The sequence below is a fragment of the Podarcis muralis genome, chromosome 7 (assembly GCF_964188315.1).
Source record: "Podarcis muralis chromosome 7, rPodMur119.hap1.1, whole genome shotgun sequence".
In the NCBI taxonomy this organism is placed as follows: Eukaryota; Metazoa; Chordata; class Lepidosauria; order Squamata; family Lacertidae; genus Podarcis; species Podarcis muralis.
This window is the reverse complement of record NC_135661.1, coordinates 66,723,394-66,742,396: the sequence shown is the minus strand read 5'-3', so window position 1 is coordinate 66,742,396 and position 19,003 is coordinate 66,723,394. Positions and strand designations below refer to the sequence as shown.

At 48.6% G+C, this 19,003-nt stretch overlaps 1 protein-coding gene across 2 annotated transcripts in view; it reads left to right on the top strand.

Annotated features, from left to right (window-relative positions):
* Positions 1-673: 673 nt before the first annotated feature.
* Positions 674-19,003, top strand: part of SESN2 (sestrin 2) — a 64,330-nt gene continuing 46,000 nt past the window's right edge. Inside the window, exon 1 of one of the 2 annotated variants that reach the window (XM_028738702.2) lies at positions 674-1,304. In XM_028738702.2, coding sequence (XP_028594535.2) covers positions 909-1,304 — 396 coding nt within the window. In that variant the 5' untranslated portion in view covers positions 674-908. The remainder of the gene's footprint in view (positions 1,305-19,003) is intronic. The other variant, XM_028738703.2, reaches the window with a different exon arrangement.

Below are 19,003 nucleotides of genomic sequence, written 5' to 3'. Positions count from 1 at the left end.
TGCATTTCAAAAACAATAAAATTCACAAATCCTCAAATAAATGCCACCTTGTTTTGTTTGCAGTTTTTGTAGCTGTTATCTTACTGTATCATGGAAGAAAAAACAAACAAGTCAACTGGGCACACAATTTGCCTCCCCCCCCCCCCCATACACAATCCATACTTTCCCCATTCATAAATTTTCATCAAATGGGATGTCCATTTTAGAAATATTATCTTTCCCTTTCTCATAATCCCATACACAAGTACAGCCTGTGTGTCCAAATATAAGGCCTAAGCACATTTTGACGCAGGCAGGACTGAGAGACAGAAGATATTTTTAATGTATATTTTTAAAAGCTCTTGTTAGGAACCTTCAGCTGTAACAGATGTATTGTAACATAAGTTCATGTACCAAAATGTTAGTCTTTAAGGACCCACAAGACTTCATATGTATATGTGTGTTTGCTTTCACACGGCTTTGCCTCTGGAAAATAACGCATCTTGTAAATACCGCTTGATCAGGGCTTAACTCGCAGCTTCCAGCACATTCATAACAAAGAAAACTACAGCTCCCAGAATGCACCAGGGCTCGTTGCTCTAAGCTACGGTCCCCTTTACCTGTCACGGCTTGCAGTTCTGTGCTTTCTCCGGTAGCAGAGACAAGACAGATTGCATCAGCCTGAGATGTTTTCTGCAGCCTCTTCCCACCCGAACAAAAGCAACGTTAGGGGTCCGGGGCTCACCAAGACAGGATTGCAGGCAGACATGGTCCTCTCAGCCTGGTGGGTGTACCACTGCCACTAGTGATGTCTGTCTGCTCGTGTGGCCTCGCCTTGCTGCAAGTGGATCTGAGAAACTTCCAGATGTAAAAGCCTAAAGGGAGAGAGACACAGGACTGCAGAACAGGTACGCTTGAATCCCAGAAAAATGACAAGCCAATCCATGCCTGGGGTCTGCGTTAATGCGCCAATCAGGGCTGAAGATCCACAGATGGCTCAACAAAGTGCCATCCTACAGGGCCAGAGAAAACATCAGGCAGGGCCACAGGGCCACCTGGACTCTGGAAAGTGGGTTGGGCTCCAGAGCCGAGGAGAAAAGGACCGGGGAGAAGCAATGGACACTTTGGCTCAGGCTCTGCTGAGTTCCATCGGCCATCAGCCTTGCCCTTCCCGAAATGACCTGGAAAATGGACGGTCCTCATCGTCGTCAGAAGCAGCAGGGTTGGAGCTTCACCAGATCCTGGTGTTATTGCTCAGGCTCTCCAGAAGCTGCCCTTTCAGAGAGGTCAGAGAGCGATGCTCACAAATGCTAAAGGCTGCCCAGGTAAGATGCCAAGTCTAGGCAGGCTGGTTACAGATTAAAGGCAGAATGACAGAACACGGTCTAAACCACCTATATGAAACGAGCTCACAGGAGACAACTTGTGTAAATCATAGAATCATAGAGTGGGATGGGACCATGAGGGTCATCATCATCATCAACTTTCCTGCACTAGCCAAAGGCCATGGCATCATTCACAAAGGAAACAAAAAAGAAAAACAACAAAAACCATAAAAACATCAGGCACTGCAAATACAATAAACCATGGTCACGTCTCCTATAAATTGTTTGTTGCATACAATAGAATAGCAGGGGGTTCTCAGATAGAATGTGCCAGCTTAAATGTCCGAATCACCTTTGCAATTGACCGCTATTTTATCTAGTTCTTTTCTCCTGATCTTCTTAGCTGCCAACGCATATAGTGCTACTTTCTAAGTTACGAAGTCATGAGGGTCATCTAGTCCAACCCCCTGCAATGGAGGAAGCTTTTGCTCAACATTGGGCTCAAACACACAACCCTGAGATTAAGAGTCTCATGCTCTACCAAAATCCCTAGTGGAACAAGAGAAATGGCTCCAATGCAGGAGCTCTATCTCCTCGCTTGGGATGTTGTGTTGGGAATACGTGGATGTTCAGCGCCAACAGGTACTCTGCACATGATCAGGGGCACTCCCTTATTTGTTATTACTTCTAATGCGACAGGGTCACTAGGGTGGAACGGAAGATAGGTTTTCAGTCCTAGTTCAGAATTAAGGCCTAGCAAAATCTTCCATACCATCCTACTGGCCTCAGCTGAGCTATGTCACCATAGATGATAACATTCTATATTTTATAACAACTTATATTTGCAGGCAGCCATAAGGGCTAGAATTCTTTTCAAGATGTTGAACAGTACCAGTACCATTCTGTGCGCTTGAACAATATGCGTGCAATAATAATAATAATAATAATAATAATAATTTATTATTTGTACCCCGCCCATCTGGCTGGGTTTCCCCAGCCACTCTGGGCGGCTTCCAACAAAGATAAAAAATACACTAAAATGTCACATATTAAAAACTTCCCTGAACAGGGCTGCCTTCAGATGTCTTCTGAATGTCAGGTAGTTGTTTATCGCTTTGACATCTGATGGGAGGGCGTTCCACAGGACGGGCGCCACTACCGAGAAGGCCCTCTGCCTGGTTCCCTGTAACTTGACCTCTCGTAGTGAGGGAACCGCCAGAAGGCCCTCGGAGCTGGACCTCAGTGTCCGGGCAGAACGATGGGGGTGGAGACGCTCCTTCAGATATACTGGACCAAGGCCGTTTAGGGCTTTAAAGGTCAGCACCAACACTTTGAATTGTGCTCGGAAACTTACTGGGAGCCAATGTAGGTCTTTCAAGACCGGTGTTATATGGTCTCGGCGGCCGCACCCAGTCACCAGTCTAGCTGCCGCATTCTGGATTAGTTGTAGTTTCCGGGTCACCTTCAAAGGTAGCCCCACGTAGAGCGCATTGCAGTAGTCCAAGCGGGAGATAACCAGAGCATGTACCACTCTGGCGAGACAGTCCGCAGGCAGATAGGGTCTCAGCCTACGTACCAGATGGAGCTGGTAAACAGCTGCCCTGGATACAGATTTGACCTGTGCCTCCATGGACAGCTGTGAGTCCAAAATGACTCCCAGGCTGCGTACCTGGTCCTTCAGGGGCACAGTTACCCCATTCAGGACCAGGGAATCCTCCACACCTGCCCGCCTCCTGTCCCCCAAAAACAGTACTTCTGTCTTGTCGGGATTCAACCTCAATCTGTTAGCCGCCATCCATCCTCCAACCGCCTCCAGGCACTCACACAGGACCTTCACCGCCTTCACTGGTTCTGATTTAAAAGAGAGGTAGAGCTGGGTATCATCCGCATACTGATGAACACCCAGCCCAAACCTCCTGATGATCTCTCCCAGTGGCTGCATGTAAATGTTGAAAAGCATGGGGGAGAGGACAGAGCCCTGAGGCACCCCACAAGTGAGAGCCCAGGGGTCTGAACACTCATCCCCCACCACCACTTTCTGAACACGGCCCAGGAGGAAGGAGCGGAACCACTGTATGACAGTGCCCCCAGCTCCCAGCCCCTCAAGACGGTTCAGAAGGATGTTATGGTCGATGGTATCAAACGCCGCTGAGAGATCCAGCAGAACTAGGAAACAGCTCTCACCTTTGTCCCTAGCCCGCCGGAGATCATCAACCAGTGCGACCAAGGCAGTTTCAGTCCCATGATGAGGCCTGAATCCCGACTGGAAGGGATCCAAATGGTCCGCTTCTTCCAGGCGTGCCTGGAGTTGTTCAGCAACCACTCGCTCAATCACCTTGCCCAAGAATGGAAGATTTGAGACTGGGCGATAATTGGCCATCGTGGCCGCATCTAAAGATGGTTTTTTAAGAAGCGGTTTAATAACCGCCTCTTTCAGCGGGTCTGGGAAGGCTCCCTCACGGAGGGAAGCATTCACCACCCCACGAAGCCCATCGCCCAGTCCTTCCCGGCTAGCTTTTATAAGCCAGGATGGGCAAGGATCCAGGAGGCAGGTGGTTGGCTTCACTTGTCCAAGCAGCCTGTCCACATCCTCGGAGGTAACAGGTTGGAATTGGTCCCAGACAACTTGACTAGACAGGACTCTAGCACTCTCCCGCCCTGGCTCTGCTCCCACGGTGGAGTCTACTTCTTCCCAAATCTGAGCGATTTTATCTGCAAAAAACTTTGCAAAATCATTGCAGGAGATCATGTGGCCCATACTGGGCCCAGATGTCGCAGGTGGTTCCGCTAAATTGTGAACCACCTGAAAAAGTCTCCTGCTGCTGTTTTCTGCAGATGCAATAGAGGCGGCGAAGAAGGTCTTCTTCGCCGTCGCTATCGCCACTTGGTAGGCTCGACGTTGAGCTCTAACCTGTGTCCGGTCAGATTCAGAATGGGTTATCCGCCACCGGCGCTCTAGCCGTCTCAACGATTGTTTCATTGTCCTCAGATCCGTGGAGAACCACGGGGCTCTCCGGGCTCCATGCAATCGGAGAGGGCGCTTTGGAGCCAAACAGTCAATAGCCCCGGTTAACTCCACATTCCAGCGGGCCACCAGGGAATCGGCTGAAAGGCCATCAACATGGGATAAAGCATCCCCTACCACTCTCTGGAAACCATTTGGATCCATTAAGTGGCGGGGGCGGACCATCCGAATTGGTCCCACCTCCCTGCAGAGGGGATGGGTCGCAGAGAAGTCCAGTTGCACCAGGAAGTGATCTGACCATGGCACTTCTTTCGTTTCGCTTTTACTTAGTGTCAGATCACCAACATCCATAGAGGTAAACACCAGGTCCAAGGCATGTCCGCGGCTATGGGTTGGGCCAGACTTATTCAGGGACAGCCCCATGGAGGCCATGCTTTCCACGAAGTCCCGAGCAGCCCCTTGTAAGGTCGTGTCGGCATGGATGTTAAAATCCCCTAGGACAACCAAGCTAGGTGTCTCCAGGAGGACATCCGCCACGACCTGAAGCAGCTCGGGCAGGGAATCCTTGGTGCAGCGGGGAGGTCGGTACACCAATAGGAATCCTGTACTGCCCCTATTGCCCAACTTCCAGAACATGCACTCGGAAAACTGGGTCTTCCCAATAGGACGCCTGGTGCAAACTAATGACTTCCTAAAAATCACTGCAACCCCCCCTCCCCGCCCACATGACCTGGGTTGCTGTGCGTAAGAGAAACCTGGTGGACAAGCAGCGGCAAGGACAGGCCCATCTGCTTCATCCAACCAAGTCTCTGTCACACATGCCAGGTCAAGTCCTCCATCCATGATCAAGTCATGGATGGCAGTGGTCTTATGAATCATTGACCTGGCATTGCACAGCAGCACCTTCAGGTCATGTGGGTATCCCTTGCTGATTCTAGTATCCATCCGGTCAGGACCAGACCCGGAGGCAGGGATAGTCCTCAGACAACGACTAAACCTGCCTCCTCTGTAATGACATGGTCTGGTCTTAGCGTAACTCCTCCTCCTACCCGTGATCACTGAGATCGGTTGTCCCAGTACATCCTCCCCTGTGGAACATGCCCCAGCCATTTTGTTGGCTGGGACCCACTCCCCGGCAGCCCTGACCCCTCCCCTTAAGAACAAGATAACACCTTAAAAAAAACAACCAATAAAACAATACAAACAAAAAACAGTAAAAATTACAAAAACATAAAATCAAACAGATTCCCAGGCCCAATAAACATCCATCCCACCCCCACCCCCCCACTTACAAAAAATTCAAAGGAATTTAAAAACAACAACAACAACAACAACAAAAAAACCAAAACAAAACATTTTAAAAGCACTCTGCACCCCTCCAGTAGTAACAGCAACTGTTCTAGTGATGCCCGTCAGGCCCTCTGCAGCAGAGCGCAGCAGTCCTTATGAGGAGGCTTCAGGCCCCGCCCCGGGCCAGATGGTGAGTGGCAGGAAGGAGCAGGGCCCTCAGACACTCACACAGGAGGGTCCTCCTGGGCAGCAGAGCGCAGAGCAGAGCGCAGCAGTCAGCAGTCCTTATGGAGAGGCTTCAGGCCCCACCCCAGGCCAGATGGTGAGTGGCAGGAAGGAGCAGGGCCCTCAGACACTCACACAGGAGGGTCCTCCTGGGCAGCAGAGCGCAGAGCAGAGCGCAGCAGTCAGCAGTCCTTATGGAGAGGCTTCAGGCCCCACCCCAGGCCAGATGGTGAGTGGCAGGAAGGAGCAGGGCCCTCAGACACTCACACAGGAGGGTCCTCCTGGGCAGCAGAGCGCAGAGCAGAGCGCAGCAGTCAGCAGTCCTTATGGAGAGGCTTCAGGCCCCACCCCAGGCCAGATGGTGAGTGGCAGGAAGGAGCAGGGCCCTCAGACACTCACACAGGAGGGTCCTCCTGGGCAGCAGAGCGCAGAGCAGAGCGCAGCAGTCAGCAGTCCTTATGGAGAGGCTTCAGGCCCCACCCCAGGCCAGATGGTGAGTGGCAGGAAGGAGCAGGGCCCTCAGACACTCACACAGGAGGGTCCTCCTGGGCAGCAGAGCGCAGAGCAGAGCGCAGCAGTCAGCAGTCCTTATGGAGAGGCTTCAGGCCCCGCCCCGGGCCAGATGGTGAGTGGCAGGAAGGAGCAGGGCCCTCAGACACTCACACAGGAGGGTCCTCCTGGGCAGCAGAGCGCAGAGCAGAGCGCAGCAGTCAGCAGTCCTTATGGAGAGGCTTCAGGCCCCACCCCAGGCCAGATGGTGAGTGGCAGGAAGGAGCAGGGCCCTCAGACACTCACACAGGAGGGTCCTCCTGGGCAGCAGAGCGCAGAGCAGAGCGCAGCAGTCAGCAGTCCTTATGGAGAGGCTTCAGGCCCCGCCCCGGGCCAGATGGTGAGTGGCAGGAAGGAGCAGGGCCCTCAGACACTCACACAGGAGGGTCCTCCTGGGCAGCAGAGCGCAGAGCAATCAAGAAATCATATGACCATAAATGTAATAAAATTTAAGGGCTAGGACAATAGAGAAACAATAGTCCCTGAATTTCAGATAAGGCTGTCTGTGACCAGACCTGGAATAGTTTCTTCACTGTCCCCAAAATAAGAAGGAAGTAGCAACTTCTTCATATATATTTCCTGAGTAAGAGAGGCCCCATCTGCACTATGTATTTTAAAAAGTATCGTATGACTTCAAACAGTCATGAGTTCCTCCAAATAATTCTGGGAACTGTTGACCCCTATTCCCCTCACAGAGCTACAATTGCCAGCGTTCCCTGGGAAGAGGGATTGTTAAACAACTCTGACAGTTGCAGCTCGAAGGGAGGGGGGAGTCTCCTAACCAGACCCTCCAAGTGTTCCTATTTTCCAGGGAGAGTCCCGGGCTTACAGAAGCTGTCCTGGTTTCTGATTTGATCCCGAAATGTCCTGCTTTTCCTTAGGGCATCCCTATTTTCATCAGAGAAATGTTGGAGGGTACAGAATAGGACATCCTTATTTTTGTCCGAGAAACGTTGGAGGGTATGCAACTCTCAGCACCCTTAAAAAGGTAAAGGTAAAGGTACCCCTGCCCGTATGGGCCAGTCTTGCCAGACTCTAGGGTTGTGCGCCCATCTCACTCAAGAGGCCGGGGGCCAGCGCTGTCCGGAGACACTTCCGGGTCACGTGGCCAGTGTGACATTGCTGCTCTGGCGAGCCAGAGCTGCACACGGAAACGCCGTTTACCTTCCCGCTTGTAAGCGGTCCCTATTTATCTACTTGCACCCGGGGGTGCTTTCGAACTGCTAGGTTGGCAGGCGCTGGGACCGAACGGCGGGAGCGCACCCCGCCGCGGGGATTCGAACCGCCGACCTTTCGATCGGCAAGCCCTAGGCGCTGAGGCTTTTACCCACAGTGCCACCCGCGTCCCCCTCTCAGCACCCTTAGCAAACTACAATTCTCAGGATTCATTGGGGGAAGCCAAGCCTGTTTAAAGTGGCATGATCATGGGCGTAGCCAGGGGGTGGGGTGGGCAGCTCCCCCCCCCCCGCATTCAAGCAAATCAATCAAAATTATGAATGTAGTCAAGGGGTGGCAGGGAGGGGCAGTTGCTCCCCCCCCACCACAGTTAATAAAAATCAATAAAAATGCATAACTAACTGAGGTTCTGCATCCCCAAAGAAAAGGTCTGCTCCCCTAACAAAAATCCTGGCTACACCCATGATAAAAATACTTACGGTAACTAACTGAGGTTCTGCCCCCCCCCCCAACATGAAGCCTGCCGCTCTAACATAAATTTGCAGGCACAGAATGAATCAAAATGCAAAATGCTCAAAGAAGGGCTTGCTGTTAGTGTCCATCAGCTCATTAACGCTGCCAGTGAGTGCCTTTAATGTGACAAGACGGATGTCCCTGCCCACCCGTCAAAGTGGCTTCTGGGTGGTGGGGGAAAGCGAGGAGCTGTGTTGCTGAGCTGAAACTGGGCTCCCCAGCCCTGGCATAAGGCAATCAACCAAGGGGACAGGATTGGCTTGGTTAAAAACCAAGCATCAAAACATTGACTGCCGCATACAGAGTGAAAGCCTGCAGGAGCAAAACAGTCTTTAATAACGCAGCACAGGAAGGGGCCAGCTGTACTTCACGGTGCCAGGTGTTCCATTATCTAGGTGCATTGGCACGATGAAGGCCCTCTGTGTAACACGGAGATGTGTTTGCTGCAAGCCTGTCCTTATTTTCCTTTGTGAAATGTTGGAAGGTGTGACGAACACAAAAGGCCCCTCGCAGAGCAAATCCTGCCACTTCACACGCAGCTTGCAACTGCAGGGGTGTGAGTGCAACTACCTTTTTCAAGCGTATCTTTTTTTTTAAATGTATTTTTATTAAAGATTTTCTTGGTTTACAAAAGTATGGGCAATCTCTCTCTCACTTTTTGTTTTCTCCAAGTAACATTTTTTACAGATCAGCTTCATTTGTTGAGACATTAGGAAGAATAAGGGGAAAGAGATGGGGGGGGGGAGGTGAGTGGGGGGGGGTCGGGTGGTGATGTTTCTATTTTACTTAATATATGTGGGGTTTTGTGTCAGCGTTGCTTGTGCAGGTTCTTTGCTGTTCGCTTGTGTTCCTTTGGTGGTGAGAGAGGTTGGGGTTGGCCTAGGGTGTCGTTGTTTGTTTGTGGTCGGCTGTGGTGATCTTTGTTTTCATGCGTGAGTGGGGTGGGTGGGTGTTTTGGCTCAGGTTAGCCATATTGATTTGTATGCTGTTGGTGGATTTTTGTCATTGTCTTGTTGGGCTGTGTATGTGATAAAGGGGAGCCATACCGGGGTGAAGGTGTCTTCTTCTGTATGTCCCTGTGTCAGTTTCAGTTTACTGGTTAATTTTTCTAGTAAGGCTGTTTCCCATACTATTTGGTACCATTGGTCCATGCATACTTGTCAGAGCTGCCCCTGGTCCCAGCTCACAAAGGACCAACGCCAGTTCCTCTTTATATACAGAAGTCTTTATTGAAGTTCATTATTGGTTTGACAGCCGTGGCGCACAGCCCTACGTCTGAAACCCTAGACCGTCGAAGCTCCGTCTGAGTCTCCTCCCCCCAGACACCAGTTTAAGACCCTGGCTTTGCTCCACCTCTTCCTCTGCTCCCTCTTCCTCTGGGTCCGCTTGTCCGCCGAGGTCTTGCCCTTCCTAGACTCTTCTGAGGCTGAATCCCCTGAGTCTTCCCCCTCCCTCCGGCGAGCTTTAGGACCTGGTTCCCAATCCGTGCTTTCTGCTGTCCCACGCGCCTGTACATTTGAACTTGGCGCGTGCGCCCAGCCTGCCACCTTCCTTCTGACCGTTATACTGCTCCTGTCGCTGCTTCCCTCTTCGGGGATGCCAGCTGGGCTTGACTCCGCCTCCCTGCTTGCCTGAGGAGACGCTGACTCTCACCTATGGGGCTCTTCCCTCTCACTACGCTCTGGTGGGGAAGCTGGCCCTGATTTCCAGCTACTGCTTTGGGAGTCTCCGCTGGCCCCCTGCTTCTGGTGTGTCCCCCCTGGGACCCCCCTTGCCCTGGCCATCGGCGCCCCCTTCTGGGAATCTTCTGATTCACTGGAGAGGCTCGTGGAATCTCTCGGGTCACTGTCATTCTGCCCTCCGCTGCCCTCAGATTCTTCCCCTTCACTCTCCATTTCCTCTCTCCCCTGCGCCTCTGCTCCTGAGCCCCTGACAATACTCTTGACAGGTCTCTCCAGTGTCTGGTTATGGTGTTTCTGGCTGCTGAAAGTAGGTGGGTTATGAGTTCTTTGTGGTGTAAATGGGCATTATTGTCTTGGAAGATGTTTAGTAGGGCCAATTCTGGGGTGATTTCTAATACTTGCTTAGTTATTTTACATATTTCTCATATGGCTGTTGTCCAGAATAGTTGGATTTTGGGGCACTCTCACCACATGTGGAGGTATGTGCCTGTGGAGTTGCACCCTCTCCAGCATTTTGGTGAGGTTCCTGGGCGTATTAGCGAAGAAGCAAACACTTTCTTGGATTTTAAATTAGCGGAAGTCAGGCTGTTGCAGGAGAAACCAACGCAGCAGGGCACATGTATTAACTTTCTGCAACATACAATTGTGTATTTGACCATGATCCTTGGTTTCATATAATAGGATGTTACAAGCATGGCCTTATTTTTACCTTTGGCAATTGATTTAATTTATATATACCACCAGCCTGCCTGCATTTCAACGTCAAAACAACCCTGTGAGGTAGGTTAGGTTATGAGGCAAAACTGCATTTTTAAAAATAAAAAACCATGTGTTTATGTGGAAAAATCTACTATTTAATGCTGGTGAATTTCCACAAGAACTTTAAAAATAAAATTAACTGATGTAGAAATGTGGAGGACAGAACATAAGAGTGGAAAAATGAGGAACTGAGAGCAACCGAAATTGACAGATTTCTCCCACTCTATCCAGCTCTAACTCCCCCACGGCCTGCAGAGAGAGGCTTTGCAGGAATCTTTGCAGGAATCTTCCGACAGAATCGGCAGAGGGGAGTCCAGCAGGCGTGAGAGGTGTGGAAAAACCCACATGTTCCTTTTAGAAATCCCCCACTTGATTCCATTTTCCTTTCTGTTTGTGTTAGGAAGATGAAAGGCTGAGGGGTTCCAGCAAGTCTAGTTGTTTGGGATGCCTCATGGCTCCCGTTGCTCAGTCTCAGCTCCTGCCCACCTAGCAGTTCAAAAGCACGTCAAAAGTGCAAGTAGATAAATAGGTACCACTCTGGCGGGAAGGTAAACAGCGTTTCTGTGCTCTGCTCTGGTTCGCCAGAAGCAGCTTAGTCATGCTGGCCACATGACCCAGAAGCTGTCTGCGGACAAAAGCCAGCGAGATGAGCGTGCAACCCCAGAGTCGTCTGCGACTGGCCCTAACGGTCAGAGGTACCTTTACCTTTACCTAACAACTCTCAGCACTCTGAATAAACTACAGTTCCCAGGAAAACCAGGACTGTTTAAGGGGGTTCGATACTGCTTTCAGAGTAGGCTGCAGATGGGGCCTAAGAATCTTGTTCATTCCAGCATGAAGGGGTGGGGTGGGGGGGCAATAGAAAGAAATGTACTGTGAGAATTGAGGCTGCAGTTCTAACCCATTATTACCTGGGAGTAAGCCCTGTTGAATTCAATAGGATTTACTTCTGAGTAGACATGCTTAGAATTGCATTGCAAATTGATTGTGCAGTTGGGGATATGAGGTTTAATAAGAAAGCTAGGCTATTAGAAAGAAATAGACAGTAAATATGAATGCCGTTCCATTTTAAATCTTCAAAAACCTATATTGATAGTATGCTAGAAGTTTCCATTACTCTCCAAAGCCCCATTTATTGTAATCCAGTTTCCCCTCCCGCCCGCACTCTTCCTTTCTGGATGAGAGCCTGTCAAGAGAGAAAAAATTAACACTGGGTAAAATTGGAAAAGAAGTTGTTACATTAAATTATCTCTCTCTCTCTCTTCTCATCAAGCTTTTGAATATATATATTGATTTCCCCAGTGCCTTTGGGCAATCATGAATTTCTTTTCTATTTGCGCACTAATGGCAGGCCAGGTGTCTTAGATATTATTTCTGATTACAAAGGATATAATAATTTGATCTAGTCAAGCAAATACTGCAGATTAGAAGCCTCCCCCCTTAGCATTTCTGGATTTCTCCTCAGCCCAACCCTTCTCCCCAAGTGCCATCAGGATTTCTGGAAAGTTCACCCTTATGCTGGCATTTGGTTCCTGAAGGTGTCACCCACCGCTGCATGGTCAGGGTCTTTCCCATTTTGTCCAGATTGGACTCCAAGCCTCAAAAGTGGTCCAGAAAATAGGAGAGAGGAAGAAAAGTCTGGCAGCACACTGCAGCTGCTGGGCAGATGTGAGGCCCTTTCACAGAACTACCTAAAGTGTAAAGTATTGTTGATTTTTCAAATTTGGATTGTGTCCTAATGAACTCCTCTTATATGGCAGTGGTTTTCAACCAGCATGCCGTGGCACCCTGGGGTGCCTTGAATGATGGTCAGGGGTGCCAAGGGCAACACTGGCCTCTGTTCCGTTTTCCTTCCCTCCCTCCTCTGATGCCCTCTTGCATCTCTGCCTCCCAAAGGCTTGCACTGCTGTTTGTTGCAGCAGCCCTGCCTACAAGCTCCCCAGGCGAATTGTACCTCTGTGGCTGGCCAGGGGGTGTTTCCCAGGTCCCTGTGGGGCAGGGTGAGGAGGCACTTCTCTTTGGGGCAGGTGGGGCAGCTCAGAGACTAGGGGCAGCAGCTATGGCTGCCCTGAGGACTCCAAGGAGAGGGGAGAAGAGAGGAAGCTGAGGGAACACTCCACAAGGGAGGGTGTTCGAAAAGGGGTGAGGGGCTGCCAGCTCTGCAGTCAAGGGGTGACATAACTGGGCTCTTGAGCCTCACAGGGATGCCGCAGAAAGGATGTAGTTGGTCAAGGGAGCCGTGGACCCAAAAGGGTTGAAAACCTCTGTTATATGGGATCAGACCATTGTTGGCACATAAAGTTTTAGTAGGGTGTTCTCCAGGAATGGAGAACCTGTGGCCCTGCGATATCAGATGATATAAAATTTATATCAAAAGACAGGATTTCTGGAGAAAAGGACAAAATTTCAGGTGCAGTTTATCAATCAAGCCCTCTTCACAGGAAACACTGGGAATCGTAGCTCTGTGAGGGGAACAGGTGGTGCATAGCAGCTCACAGCGACCATAACAAACTAGACTTCCCAGAATCTCTTAGGAAAAGCCATTGACTTTCAAGAGGTATGATACTGCTTTAAATGTATAGTGCAGATGGGGGCTGAAGCCCTACTCTGAGCAAACCCATTAAAATTAACAGACATAAGATTTGTTGTTGTTGTTGTTTAGTCGTTTAGTCGCGTCCGACTCTTCGTGACCCCATGGAACAGAGCACGCCAGGCACTCCTGTCTTCCACTGCCTCCCGCAGTTTGGTCAGACTCATGCTGGTAGCTTCAACAACACTATAGACATAAGGTAGTCATGTTCATTAACTTCAATTGGTCTAGTCAGAGTAGGACTTGGGCCTATACCTTTGAAACACTATACCTTTAAAGCAGTATCATACCACTTTAGTCATGAAAACTGCCCTCTCCAAAGTAGGACACATGGCTACCCTACAACGAAGCCTAGCCTTTAGTTATAATTTATTTCATTTCTGAATCTCTTCCTGTGAAGTGTCCCCAAGTGATGAATAACATCACTTAGGAGCACGAGTATAGGTAGACCCTGCTAATATGGGATCCTGACTCTTTTGGGAGCAGGGTGTTCTTCCACTCCTGACCATGCTGCACCGCAACCTTTGTATGGAAGCATTTCCCCCTTAGGAGACTCTCTGAATCACCTTGGCAAACAATGGCCTAATTCCCCCAAGATGTTTGATGCCACGCCACTCCTTGGTTGCAAAACAGGAGTGGAGGATCCCTCCCAGTCGCAACAATGTCCAGATGAGGCCAATTTAAATCGGAGCAAACAACAAGAGATTAAAGGCTCATTGGCGATCTGGAGTGCAGTGGAGGAGGAAAAGTTGGGTTCTTTGAAAGGGAGCAGATGGGGAGACAGGGAACTTGCTTCGCTTGGATCTGCCTTAGAAGTGAGAGACGGGGGATATTCCTGGAGGCCACTGATGCTTGAGAGAAAGAGGGGTACAGCGGTTGAGAAGGCCCTTAGGAAGTCCCCTCCTATACTGGTGCCCCCCCACCCAACTACAGGTTGGTTTACACCATAGCAACAATAGGTAGTTACGTGTCACCATCTTAAATATCCCACAGTGGGGTGTCAGATTATAATGCCAGTGCGTCATAGTGTGGAACCAGAACCTGAGAGATCAGGGTTCACAATTCCCACTCCCTGCCCTGCCATGAAACTCACTAGATGACCTTGGACCAGTCACTGTCTCTCAGCCTAGCCTTCCTTACAGGGCTGTTTTTAAGATGAAATAGGGAGGGGGAGAACCATGTATGCTGCTTTGAGCTCCTTGGAGGAAAAATGGGATAGAAATGCAATAAATAAGTACACACACAACACACACACACATACAGATATTTTGAGGACCCACCTTATTTTTATGACTGTAAGTTGTTTTAAACTGTTTTCAGTATTGCGTATTAATGTTGCAACCTGCCCTGGGAACTTAAGGTGAACAGCGCATTAATAATAATATTAATTGGAGCAATTAAAGGGCACGTTAGGCAGGAACATATCATACTAGTGGTAAACATGTTGACCATGGCATGCATTTAATTATCACGAGTGTGGAGATTGGCTCCTAGAAGTGGAAGGTGTGGAATGTCATTTGTATGAATAAGGAATGACTCCATAGTGATTTCTCGGCGGTGGGAGGAGGTTTCCATTTGTGCTATTTTGCAACAGATATAGTTGGATAGAATTATCACCTCTGGGCCTCTCCAGACCTCCTTTTTATTGTGCATTTGTGATGATATGTCCTCATGATGGTATTAGGGCAGTTATACACAATCCTGCTTTCAGAATACCATTTGTACCTGCAAAGGTTTTGGGGTGGCTATATTGCTTCGTTTTGAATCAGTGCATGTTCCATAGCTTTCTGCTGAAATTCCTGCTGAAACCTTTCATACCACCAGTGTTCCAGGGTGTTGTTATTGTTTGACCTGCTTTAGCCGTGCTACTCCGGGTAGCAATAATGCAGTAACTTTGGGGAGGCATCACAGAACAACTAACAAAATGGAACAATGTGTGTGGATGGTCCGGCATGAATCCACTCTGAATGACATGTTGATGAATAAACCTGCATATAGACAAATGACACCAGTCTAGAGGTTTTCAAAGGCTTTCCATGCAGAGATTAAGGACTGAATCTCTCTCTCACACACCCTGTATCGTGGGTTCTGGAGCAATCTCTGAGGATTCTGAGGTTGAGAGACGATCCAAATGGGTAAATCTGGTGACAGATTTGTGGCATGTGCTCTTACACCTTTGTGTAAAGAAAAGCAGCCCCGGTGCTAATTTCTCCTGCTTCTCCATCCCCAAAAGGCACAGCTGTCACTCAAGCTGTCACTCTGAGGCTTGACACAGTCACATTTCCCTCTGCCTGGAAGTTAATGAACCTGGGAGGAGATGCTCTCCTTCCACCATTGGCCTTTCCCTGAACTTATGGCCTTTTTGTAAGATGTGAATAGGCTGATAGGTTCCCTAGAGAGTGGCTGGGTCTGTAAGAAGAAGGACACAGGCTGGCAGCTGATGGCGGTCTCTTTTTTGGGTTCCTCTGTCTGGGACGGGCGTGGGGGAAGGAGCATTCATTTGTCTCCCATTAGGGTCAAACTGATCACCATATTTGGAGGAAGGAGCTACGGTAGCTGACTTGGCCCCCTCCATATGCCATTGGACTCCAACTCCCATCATGCCCAGCCAGCATGTGCAATGGTCAGTCAGGGATGATGGGAACTGTGGGTGGGCAAAATGGGGAGGGCAGCTCATTGGCCTTCCCTGGCAATAACATTTTCTTCCACATCAGTCCGCTCGTTCTCTAACATCAGCAGCTGAGCACCTCCTGGTAGTCCCTACACAGGATGAAGTATGTGATGTGGTTGTCCAGGAAAGGGCCTTTTCGGTGGTGGCTCCTTGTGGTGGTGGCTCCTTCGGTGGTGGCTCCTCCCTTCCTACTGAGATGTGCCTCACCCTATCTCATGACCCATCTAGTCCAGCATCCTGAAAGCGGCTGACCAGATAACTCTGGGAATCCTGCAAGTTGGACAGGAGCACAACAACACTCTTCCCCCTTGCCACCCCCAGCAAATGACGTTCAGAGGCGCAATGCCTCTGACAGTGGAAGCAGAACATAGCCTTGTCCTCTGTGAATTTGCCTAATCCTTTTAAAAAGCCATTAAAGTTGGAGGACCTTGCTGCCTCCTGTGGCAGCGAGTTCCACAGTTTAACTATGCACCACAGCATGAAGAATTACTTTCTTTTGTCTGTTAGTGTTATGAGAGATTGGGGGGGGGGGGCAGGGCCGACTTGTCTGCATCCACTCTCTCCATGCCACGCATCATCTTATAATCTCCTCTCCTTCCGCCTCTTACTTGCCTTTCCCCTAAACCTAAAAGCCCCGAATGCTGTGACTTTTCCCCATAGGTGGAATTGCTTCATCTCCTCGATCACGCGACCCCTCCACACATCTGGTGGCATGGGTCAGGCCCGTGAAAAGCTGGACGTGCCACCGCAAACGTCTTCTGTCTTTGAAACGTGGTTGCGGCCAACATTTTTGTTGCAACAGCAGAACGCGGCAGGAAGATTAGAACCAGGACCATTGTCAGGCAGCAGGGGCTGGTGATAACACAATCTTCCTTGAGGAAACCCTTTGTTGAGCCACAGAGTTGTGCAATGGCGAATGCAAAAAAATAAGAAGACCCCGGCTCTTGCTTAGTTGCCTGTAGGCTGGTGGGCCTTTCTCCACTCCTACAGCTAATAAAAATCAATACGGGGTGCGAGGAGCCTCTAGAGCTACAGCAGAGGCTTCGTCCTCCACGGCCCTCCTTTGTTTGTAGTGTTATTTGCCCAGATTGGCTGAGGAACTGCCTCTCCTCTGCACCGCAATGACCCATTCAATGGCTGCTCTGAGAGGCACTCTCACTCTCAGGGAAGGTGCAAAGGCACGGTCCTCTAATTGGTAGGCTTCCCTGATTCAAGCTGTTGCCGGGCAGAAGAGGGCGGGGGGAGCAAATAAAGACCTGGGATGTTTTGTTGCAGAGCATTTCTGTTTTCTGGACTTCGCCGAATGGAAGTCTTCAGATCAGACAGCAGAGATTGCTGTCTGGGGCCTGGTTTTAAAATAGCTTCTGGTTGGAATGAAGTAGAGCTGAAAATGACCAGGGTGGGAGACAGTCCACGTTTCTTCCAACTAGGTTCAAATGTTTGTTTGTTTTTCATCCATTAGTAAGTGGCAAGTGGCAAAGCAGCATTGTGAGGCCCTTGGAGAGATGTGCGGCCCGATCTTCCGCATGCTTATAGGGAAGTAACTCCCACTTTAGTCACTGTTGCTTGCTTCTGTATTTGTTTGATTTCCCTACATGCCTTCACCCTTCTCCGCCTGAGTTGCTAACCGTATAAAAATATAACATTGGTTACATTCCTTTTTCGATCCTATGAAAATTAATTTCAAATTATACACCAAAACTATAGGGTAGGAGCCAATGCTAGTACTACTCAGAGTAGATCCACTAAAATGAGTGAGTCTGAATAAGTTAGATCTATTAATTTCAATGGGTCCACTCTCAATAAAACTTACTTCAAATATTGCCCTCTATAACCATACTGCACCTACTCTAACTATTTTTATATGTAATTATATATTTATTATAAGTGTGTATTGTCTGATAATATCCATTGTCAAATCGCTACTAATTATGTTGCTGGATTATTTACTATTCTGTTGCTTGTTTGTCAATACAGGCGACTCTCAATTTATGCTGGTTTATGTTCCTGAAATACTGTGTAGTCAAAAGTGCGTATAGTCAAAACACATTGGCTTCAATGGCAAAAGTCAAAGTATTTTTTTCAAGATGTTCACCTTTTTATTTTATTTTTAAAAATGCCAAGTGCCTAAAAAGAATGCACACAATTTAAACATGTGTAAGTTGTGAGTTATCTGTACAGTGTTTTATTTATTATTGTTAATTTCTATTTAAATTTTGTATAGCTATAAATTAATTTTTTAAAAAAAAATGCAGGAATAAAAGTGGATAAGATTTTTATTTTCTTTATTTTTTAACAGAATGCATATGTTGCCCAATTACAAAGTTTTATGGGTGACTTATAACAAGAATAAAAACAGAATGTGAGATGGTGTTGCAGTAGCTGTGCTTTGGAACCTCCTGCCTATAACAAGAGGCAGGCACCTTCATGATGCAGTTTTAGGCCCCTGCTAAAAACTTTTTTTTATTTCAGCAGATCCACCCAGACACATAATTTGTTGTGAATACTTGTTTTGAAATTCTGCTTTTTTAAAAAAAAATTCTGTATTGGATTCATCATCATTGTTTTATACATGCCACTTGGATTTTTTTTTAATTAAGTGGTTTACAAAATTTGTTAAGCAGTGTAAAATGCAGTGATAAACCGCCAAAACAAAACAAACATATAATACAGTGTCAAAACTGTGCCAGCAGGAAATAAAGCCAGTGTGTGTTACAGTCACAAAAAATCTGATCTTTGGGGAAAGCGGGTGACAAGACCTCCCTATCAATTATAATTGCCAGTAATATCAAATCAAATAGCATCGCTGAATTTGCCGGTATGTAATTGAATCCCACCTGAAAACAGCAACCGTCCAGAAGCAAAGCCAGTGAAAAGGTATCAAGGTCTTCCTAGATCAGGGGTCTGCAACCCGCAGCTCCGGAGCCGCATGTGGCTCTTTTACACCTTTGCCGCGGCTCTGGGGCGGATACTAGCGAGGGGAGGAGGCGCATTGTGCGCCCCGACACTCCCCACTGTGGCGAGCACTGTACTGGCTGTGACGTCGCATGGGGGCGGTGCGTGCGTTAGTCACGCACCATCCCGACGTCACCTTCCCGCCCACCCGCTACATTGTAAGGGGCATGTACGCTGGTCACTGCATTGGAAGGGGGCATGTACGCTGGTCACTGTTTTGAAGGGGAGTGAAGAACACACACACACAAAAAAGGTAACTTGTTAATTTAACATTTATTTCTATGAGGAGGAGTAATTCTGAGGGGTCAAACAAAGAAATAATAA